This window comes from Pipistrellus kuhlii, unplaced genomic scaffold (assembly GCF_014108245.1).
Source record: "Pipistrellus kuhlii isolate mPipKuh1 unplaced genomic scaffold, mPipKuh1.p scaffold_m20_p_3, whole genome shotgun sequence".
NCBI classification, from domain to species: domain Eukaryota; kingdom Metazoa; phylum Chordata; class Mammalia; order Chiroptera; family Vespertilionidae; genus Pipistrellus; species Pipistrellus kuhlii.
In genome coordinates this window covers 887,118-901,362 of record NW_023425529.1, presented here as the reverse complement: position 1 = coordinate 901,362, position 14,245 = coordinate 887,118, and the positions used below count along the sequence as shown (strand labels likewise).

Sequence of the window (14,245 nt, the reverse complement as noted above, 5' to 3'; positions counted from 1 at the left end):
AGTATGAGAAACCACCCTGGTCAGGGTGCCCTTCGTTGCTTGGATGTCATCCTGTGCACTGAAAGGTTGCTGGTTCGATGCCTGTTTGGTGTACATGCCCAGTTTTCGGGCTTGATCCCCAGTATAGGGGCGTGCAGGAGGCAGCAAATCGATGTTCCACGGTCATATTGATGTTTCTCTCTTCCTCTCCTTTTCTGTCTAAAACTCAAAAAATAAAAATAAAAAGTATGAGAAACCTGCAAAGGAAGAGAGAAAATCTGAAGAGCTAGCTGGAGTAGGTCTCACAAAAACAAAGAGAAAGAGGACAGCCAGTAAGGTCAAGTTGAAAAGTCAAAGAAGAAAAGGTCCAGCAAGTGCTCATTAGACCAGTGGTCGCCAACCTTTTGGACCCCATGGACCACCAGTGGTCCACGGACCACCAGCCACTGCATTAGACCGCAATGAAGGTCACTGTGGTTTAATGAGGAGAGAAGCTCCTGGGCAGATGTTCAGGCCAAAGCCAGTGTGCATTGGGTTTGGGGAGTGAGTGGAAGGTAAAGAACTGAGACAGTGCTTAGAGGTTACTGAAAATTGTTCAATGCGCATGGGCTGCTCACCGTGGGTCATTAATCTCTGACATTTTTTTGGACTGCATTTTAACGGATTATTCTTCACAAGAAATTTTCAGTCTTAAATAATGTCTTTTCTAGGGCGTGTTTATATTTGCCACTTTTAAACATTTTCTATATTTTTTATGTAGGGTGTGAGTTGTTTATGTTTTAAATCCCTTTCAAGGTGTTTAAAGAAAATAGTAATTTGTATTGGTTCTGCCTGTTTCAGAATTTTCTTCATATTTTTATCTTTTAAAAAGTAGCATCTTATTGAAGTTTTCCAGAAATAGAGGCAATTAGAAGTTCAAACTGATATGAGGATGGTATAAGATAATTAAGGCAGTGGAACGGGGAAAATATTCAAGCCTTAGAGTAAAATAAGTAAATGTTTTGGGGGAGTAAATGAATGATTTATGATCCATTCTATCTCTGAGGGGCTTTGGCAGGGAATGTGACACAATATGTGATACCCACTAGATTTCTTTGGTTGTGCTGTGAGTATGGTAAAGTTAGTTCAACTGGTGTTCAGACCTCAATCCAGTAGGCTGGTCTTACTGTGTGATTCTATCTTAGGGGAATGAGTCAAGGCATGCAACAGACCTCGCTGAAGAGCAGCCTCATAGGAACCTAGCTCCTTCCCTCCTAAAAAAAACATTTGGGAAGAACCCTCCCAGCCTCTGCCAGCTTCTTGCCTCCCCCCCCCCCCCCCCCCCGCACCTCTAATGACGGGGAACCGGTATGGAGAATGCCATGCAGTATCGAATCTTCCAAGCACAGATAGAAAACGGATCATTAAATAATTCATCTTTATTCATCAATTTACCAGTTACTTATCCATTGGCTATTATAGCAGAGGGTACTGTGTTAAAAATATTAGATAATGACCAGTTTATTCTCTTAAGTCATACGTTTATTCTGACCTATCTTCCTTACTGGGAGGCCCAGTATAGTCTCCTGGTAGGCTCAGACACCAGGGTTGCTTTGACATAACTGCAGGCATCTACTCATTTCTCCTGTTACTCAGAGTACTCACCAGTGTCCAGTTGGTATAGATTGAGCCACCCTGATTTCTGATGATGTATCTCTCTCCTCATAAAGAAGCCAGTTCAACAAGTGACCTGCTGGCCCAGCATCGCTTCAGCAGTCAGAACACTACTGTCACCAGAGCTGGCTCTAACGTTACTCTGGATGGCAGGGATTTGGGCCTCAGAATCATCTGACTTATCAGGCTCAGTGATTGTTTCTGTGTCACTGCCAGCCTCTAGTTGCCAGGTAAATTTTCTTGGAAAGGGTGGCAGTCTTTTGGTAGGATGAAGCAAGGAAAGTACAGATCCAGAACAGCCCCTGTAGTGTTGAGCCGAGGGTCCTGCAGAGTATAGCTTGACAGTTGCCCAACATATCCCCATACTTCCTTTTGCCTTTTTTTAAAGAAAGTGAAAACATTATTAAAATAATAGGAAAGTATCTACATTGTGAAATTTTTATTTTAAATAAAGAGTTGGAAAAAAACATACATAATACACTTAAAATGGAAAGAGGTGGGGGAAAAGCAAAATGATTATAACATTTCTAATATTTGCACATAGTGCCAAGCAAGAGTCTTTGAGTTCGGGTAGCTGTAGTAACCAGCGAGTTGATTTTGTGATCCTCTACATTGAGGTTTCCTGTGGCAGACCTTAAGAAAAAAGGATGGCCCAAACCGGTTTGGCTCAATGGATAGAGCGTTGGCCTGTGAACTGAAAAGTCCCAGGTTCGATTCAGGTCAAGGGCATGTACCAGTAGGGGGTGTACAGGAGGCAGTTGATTGATGTTTCTTTCTCATTAATCTTTCTAGCTCTCTCTCTCCCTTCCTCTCTGTAAAAAATGAATAATATATATTTTTTAAAAAGACAAAAGGATGAAAGATGTATTTCTGGCTTTGTGGGACTTAAGATCTGGTGAGGAAGAAGAGCCTGTGAATGGAGAATTTCAGTGTAATGTGGCAGATTCAGTAGTAAAGAGAGATGGACGGCGTGTTCCAGGAGCAGGTGAAGAGTGCTTAGCCTACCTGGACCAGGGACTTTGAGGAAAGTTTCTCAGAGGTAGGACTTTAAGAATGTGATGACAGGAAAGGTCCCTTGGGCTGAAAGCCTTAAACCTTTACCAAAGACTGCCTGGGGACCACAGCGACCCTCAGAGCTGCTGAGAGGCCCATCAGGAACTTGCACCATTGCTTCCTTCTCCCTCTTAATGCAATGGAATTCCATGATACTGGTATCTTTGAATACTTGTCACCATCACACCCACTCCATCCACCTGTCTTCAGTAAACGGCAGATGCTGCAATTTGGAAAGACTGTGTCTGTCAGAAATAGTATTATTGGGTTGTCTTATTGTAATTTGTCCACCATAAGCATTCTTAAAATTAATCTTTAGAAAAATGTATTTGATTTCAAACATGGTTCCCCAATCTCTTCCAGTGCCCGAAGTGACGAAACCAAGTTTAAGCCAACCAACGGCCGCCAGCCCAATTGGCAGCTCTCCATCGCCACCAGTCAATGGTGGCAACAATGCCAAAAGGGTGGCAGTGCCGAACGGACAACCGCCAAGCGCCGCCCGCTACATGCCTCGGGAGGTGCCTCCGCGATTCCGTTGCCAGCAGGACCACAAAGTGTTACTGAAACGTGGGCAGCCCCCTCCACCATCCTGCATGCTCCTCGGGGGTGGGGCAGGGCCTCCTCCCTCCACAGCACCCGGAGCAAACCCAAACAACGCACAAGTGACGGGAACGCTGCTGCAGAGTGAGAGTGGGACTGTACCAGGTGAGGAATCGGTGTCACCGAGGTTAACTCATGGCCGCTTTAGAGAGGGAGAGCACTTACACTGCCTGGTGTAAAGTCCACAAAAAACATTAGTTATAAAGGCTACTGCAGGTACTCAAAAGATGGGAGAGGGTCCCAGTATGAAATGTACATCAGCATTTCTCTGCTGACACTGGGTTTTAGTGTCCAGTGAGTGCATGCTCTTGGCATGAGAGGTTAATATAGCTGCTGTTTGTCATCGCTTTTTGGAGCCTTTTTTCCCTTCTCAGACAAAAGCATTACAAATTTAAGCCTCCATTGTTCTATCTGTCTCCACAAGTATGTGCTCCAAGTATGATTGGAAGTGGGGCTAGTTCAAGAGTGTGTTTAGAAGCTTAGCTGCTCATGTTTATGCTCCCAGAGTGCTAGGTAGGTAGAAAGAATGGTCTCTTAAATTACTCTCTAGAATTCAGGGATTTTTTAGACTTTTTAAAAATATTTAAAGTATTTCTTTAGGGCAGTGGTTGGCAAACTGCAGCTTGCGAGTCGCATGCTGCTCTTTGGCCCCTTGAGTGTGGCTCTTCCACAAAATACCACGGCCTGGGCAAGTCTATTTTGAAGAAGTGGTGTTAGAAGAAGTCTAAGTTTAAAAAATTTGTCTCAAAAGAAATTTCAATCATTGTACTGTTGACATTTGGCTCTGTTGGCTGAGTTGGCCAACCACTGCTTTAGGGGGCCCTTGATTTTGAACATTATTAAAAACTATCTGTAGATACAGCATCTCTAGCTAAAGGGCTCTAGAAGAAGCTTTGTAATTCCTCCCACCCCCACCCCCGCGCCCCCAATGTGTGAATACTAAAGTAGTTAATAGCTAAGGACTTTCAAATATATACATATTTAGCTCATTAACAGATTTCAGCTTATCTCTTAAAATGTTTTTTTTGAGATTGTATTAAAACTCAGAACTTGAGCACAATTAAGCACTGGCAAGGACACTTTATTGTAGTCTTAAGTTTAAATATATAGAATTGCCCAGAAAATTCTCTTGCTGTCTCATGTGCAGAGCAAGGGTGGAAAGAAACGTACGATGACGTAGGCTTCATGCAGAGATAAACCCTGTGCATGGGTCTTCCCTGTGGTGACCATCCGGCCAGGCCCAAAGCTCTCAGGGAAGGCCTCCTGGCTCTTTCTTCTTGGCCCCTTATTACCAAGTACAAAAGGAAGTAAGTGAGGGGAGACTGTGTTCGGCATTTATTTCTGCATCCCCGGTTAGCCAGGCCTTGATGTGGACATAGGTCCAGTGTGAGCCAGAATCTCTTGTTTACATTTTTAAAACCAAGGAGGCCCCAAAATTTCAAGAATCTGTGAGTCTGTGCTTCCTGACTTTTATATCACTTTATGTAATATTTTTTTCAGGGTCATATTGATTTTAAGCTACTTGGTTAAAGGAATTAAATATGTTTAGAAGAAATTATCAATCTTAAAACATGTCATTTGCTCCCCACCAAATAAGGTAAATTCCATCAAAATATGTGCTAAGCCAGACTAATTCATCAGATTAAGTTCCTTGGGCATACACACTGATTCATGCTGGTCTGCCCTTGGTGTTCAGCTGGGTGGCATTTATTATTCCGTCGATGCTCACTGAGCAGCGACGGACTGGACACTGTCGAATTCAAATGTTAGCAAGATAGGGTCTCTGCCTAAAAAGCACTAACAGGGGAGGGAAGACATGAACACAGTGTTCTAGCCCAAGCAAAATGGCTCTAGACAGGAAAAGACTATTTTTGGTTGATGAGCTCATAAAAAACTTCAGTCAAAAATGTGGCACTTGAACTAGGCCCAGAAAACTGGGCAAATTCCATTGTATGAATTTAGGATGAAAAAAGCAGCAAGATCTGATGTGTAGTGATGCCTAGGTGAGAAGGTGCGAGTTGTGGAATGTCAAGTAGTCTGAAATGTAGATGTCTACATAGAAATAGTGGAAGGTGAGACTAGAAAAGTCACTTGGTCGCAGGTCATGGAGTATCTTGATCAAAAGGCCAAGGAGTTTAGCTTTATTCTTGTGCAACAAAGGGATGTGCCTTAGAAAAGGCCCTCCAGCGGGGGGTGTTCAGAGTAGGTTGGAGATGCAGAGCAAACAGGGTGTTGCTGCATTGTCCCAATGCAAGAAGGCCCTTCTCTATCAGTAGGAGTGGCAAAGGGATAGCTCTGAGAGATGTGGAGTTAAACTTAGCAAGTATACAAACCAGGTAAGACGAAAGAGAAGAAATGACTAAAATAGGGATGGTACAGTTCAGTAAGACAGGCAACTGGGTGGATAAGCTAGTTTGTGAGGAAATGTGACAACTTCTCTTGGGGGCTGTTTGAGCTTAAGATATTCCTAGAGCATGCATGTGTATCTGTGATTGATAAGACAATCTCTTTCCCAGAGTCAACCCTTGGAGGTGCTGCTGCTTCAAATTATGCAAATTCCACTTGGGGCCCGGGAGCCTCCTCCAACAACGGCACCTCCCCCAACCCAATTCACATCTGGGACAAGGTGATTGTAGACGGGTCTGACATGGAAGAGTGGCCTTGTATTGCCAGCAAAGATACTGAGTCTTCTTCCGAAAACACCACCGATAACAACAGTGCCTCGAACCCTGGCTCGGAGAAGAGCACTCTGCCAGGAAGCACCACTAATAATAAAGGAAAAGGGAGCCAGTGCCAGTCTGCAAGTTCTGGGAACGAATGTAATCTTGGGGTCTGGAAATCTGACCCTAAGGCTAAATCTGTTCAATCTTCCACCTCTACTGCAGAGAGCAACAATGGACTAGGAAATTGGAGGAATGTGAGTGGTCAGGATAGAATTGGACCTGGCTCTGGCTTCAGCAACTTTAACCCAAATAGCAACCCATCTGCCTGGCCAGCACTGGTTCAAGAAGGAAATTCTAGGAAAGGGGCATTGGAAACAGATACTAGTAATTCCAGTGCACAGGTTAGCACAGTAGGTCAGGCATCCAGGGAACAGCAGTCAAAGATGGAAAATGCGGGTGTTAATTTTGTTGTCTCTGGCAGAGAACAGGCTCAAATTCATAACACTGATGGACCAAAAAATGGAAACACTAACTCCTTGAACTTAAGTTCACCAAACCCCATGGAGAATAAGGGAATGCCCTTTGGGATGGGCTTGGGGAACACCTCCAGGAGCACTGATGCCCCTTCACAAAGCACTGGAGATCGAAAGACTGGGAGTGTTGGATCTTGGGGTGCAGCTAGGGGGCCTTCTGGAACTGACACAGCCTCTGGACAAAGCAATTCTGGAAACAATGGGAACAATGGAAAAGAGAGAGAGGACTCCTGGAAAGGAGCTTCTGTTCAAAAGTCAACTGGGTCAAAAAATGATTCTTGGGACAATAACAGGTCTACGGGTGGGTCCTGGAACTTTGGCCCTCAGGACTCTAATGACAGCAAATGGGGTGAAGGGAACAAAATGACATCTGGGGTCTCTCAGGGAGAATGGAAACAGCCGACTGGGTCTGATGAGTTGAAAATTGGAGAATGGAGTGGTCCAAACCAACCAAATTCTAGCACTGGAGCATGGGACAATCAAAAGGGCCACCCCCTCCCTGAAAACCAAGGCAATGCCCAGGCTCCCTGTTGGGGAAGATCTCCCAGCTCCACAGGAAGTGAAGTTGGAGGTCAAAGCACTGGAAGCAACCACAAGGCAGGAAGTAGTGACAGTCATAATTCCGGCCGTCGCTCATATAGGCCCACACATCCTGATTGCCAGGCTGTCTTGCAGACTCTTTTGAGCCGAACTGATTTGGACCCCAGGGTGCTCTCCAACACTGGCTGGGGCCAAACTCAAATTAAACAGGACACGGTGTGGGATATTGAAGAGGTGCCAAGGCCTGAGGGGAAATCTGACAAAGGAACTGAGGGGTGGGAGAGCGCTGCCACACAGACCAAGAACTCAGGGGGCTGGGGAGATGCACCCAGCCAAAGCAATCAAATGAAGTCTGGATGGGGGGAGCTCTCAGCCTCGACAGAGTGGAAAGACCCCAAGAACACAGGAGGCTGGAATGACTATAAGAACAACTCTTCCAATTGGGGAGGGTGTCGACCAGATGAAAAGGCATCTTCCTCTTGGAATGAGAATCCCAGCAAGGATCAGGGGTGGGGAGGTGGGCGCCAGCCCAGTCAAGGATGGACTTGTGGGAAGAATGGTTGGGGAGAGGAAATGGATCAAACAAAAAACAGCAATTGGGAAAGTTCTGCAAGTAAACCTGTGTCTGGGTGGGGCGAAGGAGGGCAGAATGAAATTGGAACTTGGGGGAATGGTGGGAACGCAAGCCTCGTTTCCAAAGGCGGGTGGGAAGATTGCAAAAGATCTCCAGCATGGACTGAGACAGGCAGACAGCCCAATTCCTGGAATAAACACCCACAGCAACCACCGCCACCACAACCAGAAGCTTCTGGTTCATGGGGAGGCCCACCCCCACCGCCTCCAGGCAATGGACGACCTTCCAATTGCAACTGGAGCAGTGGGCCGCAGCCAGTAACCTCTAAGGATGAGGAACCCAGTGGTTGGGAAGAGCCATCCCCACAGTCAATTAGTAGAAAAATGGACATTGATGATGGCACTTCAGCATGGGGAGACCCCAACAGTTATAACTACAAGAATGTGAATCTGTGGGATAAGAATGCCCAAGGAGGCCCAGCACCTCGAGAACCAAATCTGCCTACCCCAATGACCGGTAAATCAGCATCAGGTAGGCAGTTGCTTTTCTTGCAGGTTTTGATGAAGATAAATCCTAAAACAAGGTATTTTTATTAACTGCATTTATTTTTTTTATTTTTTTTTTATTTTTTTATCTGTAACACACATTGTTTAATGACAGGGAAATCACATTAAAAAATCCAAGGACCAAGGTGGATACTGGTTACACTTATACTTCAGTGACAGCTTTATTCTGATGCATTTGTAGGTATATATGTCTAGAAATATCCATGAAAAGGACTCGGACTAATTCTAACTTGCAAGCTTCTAAGCAGGTCATTTTTTATTTTATTTTATTTTTTAATATATTTTATTAATTTTTTTTTGCCCCCCTCCTTCCCTCCCTCACATCCCCTCCCTCCCCAGAGTTTTGTGCCCATTAGTTGTACTTATATGCATGTATAAAAGTCCTTCGGTTGATCTATTATCTCTCCCAGATCTTCCTCCCCTCCCTACTGTAATTTGACAGTCTACTTGTTGATATACTGTTTCTATATCTATCTTTTGGTTCCTCATTAACTGCATTTATTCAATTTGGCTGTGTTCTGGAAATCTTTCCTACATTAACAGAAGCTCTTTTTTTAAATTTTTTTTTTTAAATAAAATGATAGTGATAACAGATGCTAGTAGTACATTTTAATGCTCTTTCTTGGCAAAAGAAAAAGATGGTATCCCTGTGTTAGCTTCCCAAAATTATTCTTTTGCAATTGTATTGGTCTGCAGAATCCTAAAGACATATCTTGCTAAACAAACTATGCTCTAGATTTAAAAATAAGGAATTAAAACAGTAGCAGAAATAGATCTGATTTCCATTCTGGTTCTGCACATGGCCACATCCTCTGTGTATCTCTTTCCCCAGGGGAGGATTGTGTGTTGTTCTTGCAGAGGCCATCAAAATGCTGTAGCAAAGCTGGGATCTGGAGGGTTTGGTCACTTTCCAGATAATTTTAATGACCATCTTTGAAAGTAGAGTACTTTGTATAAGAGGTTATCTCATGATAATCACTTGTCCACCTTATTGGAATAGGAAATACTATACCTAGGATATGAAAAGTAGTGCTGGTAATATCATTCTTAGTTTGGCATTGTCAACTTGAATGCCCCCATAAAGCATATAGTTCAACAAACTAGAGGGATGCACTATTCAACTGCTTCCCCCCCCTTTTTTTTTTAATTTTCTTAGTATTATCACAATATCCAGTTTTCCACTCACTCCCCGAAGTGTTCAGTAAATTTAATTATGACCAATTAGAAAATGATTACTTTTAACTAGTTCTTTTTTATTTCAGATATTAGAAAGATTGAGAAAGGAAATGTGGATTGTTCATTAATTCCTTGTCTAGAATAAAACCTGATAATATATTAAAAAACAAACAAAAACTATCCATGTAGAAAGCCCTCTGGACCCACTGGTTCCTCATTGACAGATTTTATCCAACCACAGATCAGAAATTATGAGGGGGGGGGGGTAATAGAATTACATTGTTGTATACTATGTAGGCATCTGTACTGAATATGTACAAACTTGTTTTCCCCTAAACAGTACAGTATAACTGTTTATCTAGTATTAATACCTAATACAATAATGTAAATACAAATTAAATACAAATCCAGAGATGATTTAAAGAATGATGGAGAATGGACATAGGTTATATGCAAATACTATTCCATTCTACATAAAGGACTAGTGCATCCGTGGATTTTGGTTCTGGAACCATCCTTCTCAGATACCAAGGGATGACTATAGTAAAAACCTTCAAACTATACAAAAAGCAAAGGGTAATGAAAGAATCTTAGTCTCTAGGGTCTCTTCCCACAGGTAGCCTCTTAGAATTTTGTCGCATTCAAACATTTTGTTCATATCTATAGCAAAATATAGTATTTATTGCATTATATACAGTGTTCTTCACCTTGCTGTTTTCATTATACTTAAAAACTTCCCGTCACCAAATAACATTTTTGTCCTTCTAAATGCTTTGTATATAGTATTCATTTTATGGATGACCCACAATTGGTGTAACCAGTCCTTTTCTGATAGATATTTGGGCTGCTTCCAAATGGTTTCTGACAGTGGTGCTGTGGGCATTGTACATGTAATTTCATCTATTTTCATAAGTTTATGGTACATTTTCTGACAGTGGAATTACAGTTCCCCCACCACCCCACTGGATAGTATGCTGTTTAGGACATTTTTCTTAGAGCCACATTTCCTGTCTTTACAGTCTGGAGCAAAAGCACACCACCTGCTCCAGATAATGGTACTGCAGCTTGGGGTGAGCCAAACGAAAGCAGTCCTGGGTGGGGCGAAATGGATGACACAGGAGCATCGACCACAGGCTGGGGGAACGCACCTTCCAACGCTCCAAATGCCATGAAACCTAGTAAGTATGCAGCATTATTTTTGAGGGATTCTCTGCTAATTTGAAGGGTGGTCAGACATTTTGGGGAGGCCTGTTTAGTGTTTAAACTGTTATTACAGTGAGACTCAGGACCTTGAACCTTTAATAAATGTTAGTAGCAAATGGTGGGGACTTGAATTGGCATATATTAAAATGCACATAGTTTCCGAAACCGTTTTGGCTCAGTGGATAGAGCATCAGCCTGTGGACTGAAAGATCCCAAGTTCGATTCCTGTCAAGGGCGTGTACCATGGTTGAGGGCACATTCCCAATGGGGGGTGTGCAGGAGGCAGCTGATCGATAATTCTCTCTCATCGATGTTTCTAAGTTTCTATCCCTCTCTCTTCCTCTCTGTAAAAAAAAATCAATAAAATATATTTTGGGGGGGGGAATGCACACAGTTAAAATGCACACAGAACTAAAAGTCACAAGTTAATTTTGTTGACTTTACGTTAGGTTTAGTATCTGGACAGAATTGAAATGGTGTTGTGGTGCCTTTCCTTTTTCTTCCCCCCCCCCCCCCCCCCCAGTAACTGAAATATTGCTTTCCACATCTATTTTGCATTTCTACTTCTTAGTATAATTGAAAAAGAGTTTCCTGGCTTTTAAAGTGGGACATAGTCTCTGCTGCCCAGTGACTTCATTCTTCTGTTCCTTCCTATTTTCTCTTTGTCTCTCATACAACATCCACCCACATAGAAACATTTTAGGTTTCTTGAACCTGGCAAAGATTTCCTCATTTGAATTTTTTAAACAAAGCATGTCATACTTTGAAAATCTAAGCTGTACTTGATCCAGCTGGCAATATGTCATCACAGTAATTTGCAAAACTTTGTAAACTGATGCTTTGGAATGTCTCAGTGAATGTTCCCCAATTGAAAAATTCAAATGCCCGTTTTCATTTGTTTGTAGTTTTCCTAAAAAGTATTCCAACATCTTTTTCCTACCATGTTGCAGACTTAAGGCATTGTCTTTTGGGGGGAGTGTGGTCATCCTGAATGCTCAAAATTTGAACAAGAATAAAAAAATTCCATTGGATTGTGGTTTTAGGTACTTATTCTATATGTAATTTGACTACGTTTTACAATTAGGAATCTCTTCCACTTCATAAAAATCACTTTATAAAGATTTTGACTTTCATTGTAAATTGGTTGTATTGTCATGGGAGCTACCATTCTGTAGAAATGAAATACATCCAAAAAGCTGTTGAAAGACATTAAGACACCCTTGGCACAAGAGTGTACTTTAGCAGTACTTTCAGGATCTTTATGTCTTCCTCAACCTCAGAATCACCTTTCTTTCATCATAAAACCCTCACTTTTCTCCAGTTTTAAAAAATGTTTTCTACTCTTTAGGAATATCTGTAGTCATACTATAGTTATAGTTTCCCTTTCTCTGGGTAATTTGAATATGTAGTACTCAGAGGAAAAAACTTAGATCATCACAGCCTAATAATTGATGCTGGTCATTAGCCAGTAATCATTGTTTCTAGACTACAAATATCTATGATTAATAATAAGTACTCTTTTTTATCTTTTTCATAAGAAGACATTCGTTGAAAGTTCAGCTCCTTTCTCTGAAAGAAGGGTTGCATGGATGTCTTTGTTTTTATAAAGGGGTCAGTATGTTGTTTATATTGGGCATTCAATTCCCATTGCTTGTCAGAGGGCCTATACTATATAATAAAAGGCTAATACGCAAATAGACCAAACGGCAGAATGACCAGTGCCTATGACGTGCACTGATCACCAGGGGGCAGACGCTCAGTGCAGAAGCTGCCCCTGATAGGCATTGTGCTCCTGCAAGGGGAAACGCTGCTCAGCCAGAAGCCGGGATCACAGCTGGCAAGTGCAGCAGCGGTGGCGGGAGCCTCTCCTGCCTCTGCAGCAGCACTAAGGATGTCCAGCTGCAGGCTTAGGCCCGCTCCCTGACCTCCCCACAGGGATCCTGGAGTGAGAGAGAGCAACAGGCCAGGCTGAGGGACCCGCCTTCCCCCGAGTGCACGAATTTCGTGCATTGGGCCTCTAGTGCTTACCTAATAATGAAATATCTCATGCAGAAGAAACCATCCTGATTTTCAATGGCATTTTCAGTAGCAGGGAAAATAGCCCCCAAGCTCCGTCTCTACTATCCAGTCAGAAAGTCCTTCATGTGAAGCTGGATGAACCCCATGGAGGGTCCGTCAGGTTCACTCGGGCCATGTGGGGGCGGGGGTGCCGCTGTTAGAAGAAACCAACCCCCTTGTGCCCTATGTACATCATGGGTGCCTTCATGACTGTCACAGGCCTGGTCCCAAGGGACGGCAACAGTCATTCAAGGAGTGAGCCACTTTTTTGCTTTAGACTCTTCATATACGGCTGTCTAAATCAAATAACTACCCCTTCCATAAATTTCTGTCATTGAAGGTATGGATGGAGGTGTGTAGGCAAGATAGTGAATTTTCCCTTCTCCCATCAATTTGTAGAGTTTCATTACCACAAAATGTATCCTTCAGTTCCATACAGTGTTTTTAGAGGGAAGTAAAGGGTTTATTTCAATTTCCAAATTAAAGATCTTTATTTAGAAGGGGATGTTGGTAGAGTACATCATGGATACTGACATTCTGCTTCCTCATCACTGATTTCCCTCTCTCCCTCTCTTCCTCCCTTCCTCTTTTTCTCCTTCCCCATTCTCTATCTTCCAATTTTCTCCACCTGTCTTTTAAAAACCATTGCTTGCACATTGTCTTTGCCTAGGATCTTTATTAGTGTCTAACACATTTCAAGTATATCTGTATTATAAAAATCCAGTGGCCGCCCTAATGCCGTAACTACCAAATGGCTGGTCACCAGGAGGTGCAGCGGGGTATGGGGTCCCATAGTGGCACGTTGGTGGGCGGGGCCGTGCAATTTCTCGTGGTCGGCCTCTAGCATATTAATAAATTACAAATTTTTATGGTTCTCTGTGAATTTCTCTTTCACCATAATATTGATATTTAAAATCTAACAAAATCTTATTTTTTCTTCCCCTTTTCATGTTCTTAACTTCACTCCAAACAAGGTAGACAGGTGTTCTTTATCATACTCCATATTTAAGATGTCCATTGTCACACAGTGTATTTTTAAGAAGCTAAAACTATAGTAAACCATGCTCATTAAGTGGACTAGAGATGTGAAGTGACAGGTTCTTTTCAAGCTTGCATTTCCTAAACTTTTGCATAAGAAAAGTTGAATTTCCTTAAAACTTTGCTAGGAGGTCTTAATTCTGTGGTTTATCTGTGTCATTAAACCTCAATGGGTTTCCATTTTCTGCTCTCTAAAATATGAACAATGTTTGCCTTGTCATATAGATATAGTAGATAAAATTACAGTATGTATTAACAATGAATGATTTTTGTGGGTTTTGTTACATATATGTTGTATTTACAAGGAATGCTATATTTACAAGGAATGATTATTGTGTCATTTTATATAGCTATCACATACAGTTGATTCCTTCTTTTATTAAAGATTCCAAATCTATGCAAGACGGCTGGGGGGAGAGTGACGGGCCGGTGACAGGAACTCGCCATTCCAGCTGGGAAGAGGAGGAGGATGGAGGAGTCTGGAACACTGCCGGCTCTCAGGGAAGCGCTTCCTCCCACAACTCGGCAAGCTGGGGACAAGGAGGAAAGAAACAAATGAAGGTAGTCTGCTTTGGGAATACCTGAGCTTGCTTATTCATTCATATAAGG

The 14,245-nt window shown here is 42.5% G+C and overlaps 1 protein-coding gene across 13 annotated transcripts in view; it reads left to right on the top strand.

The window, feature by feature from the left end:
* TNRC6B (trinucleotide repeat containing adaptor 6B) overlaps nucleotides 1-14,245 on the top strand; it is a 205,166-nt gene that overhangs the window by 148,179 nt on the left and 42,742 nt on the right. For 11 of the 13 annotated variants that reach the window (XM_036459340.2, XM_045587461.1, XM_036459346.2 and 8 more), the window contains 4 exons: nucleotides 3,049-3,390; nucleotides 5,802-8,126; nucleotides 10,357-10,515; nucleotides 14,022-14,197. In XM_036459340.2, coding sequence (XP_036315233.1) covers nucleotides 3,049-3,390; nucleotides 5,802-8,126; nucleotides 10,357-10,515; nucleotides 14,022-14,197 — 3,002 coding nt within the window. The remainder of the gene's footprint in view (nucleotides 1-3,048; nucleotides 3,391-5,801; nucleotides 8,127-10,356; nucleotides 10,516-14,021; nucleotides 14,198-14,245) is intronic. The other 2 variants (XM_045587462.1, XM_045587463.1) reach the window with 1 other exon arrangement.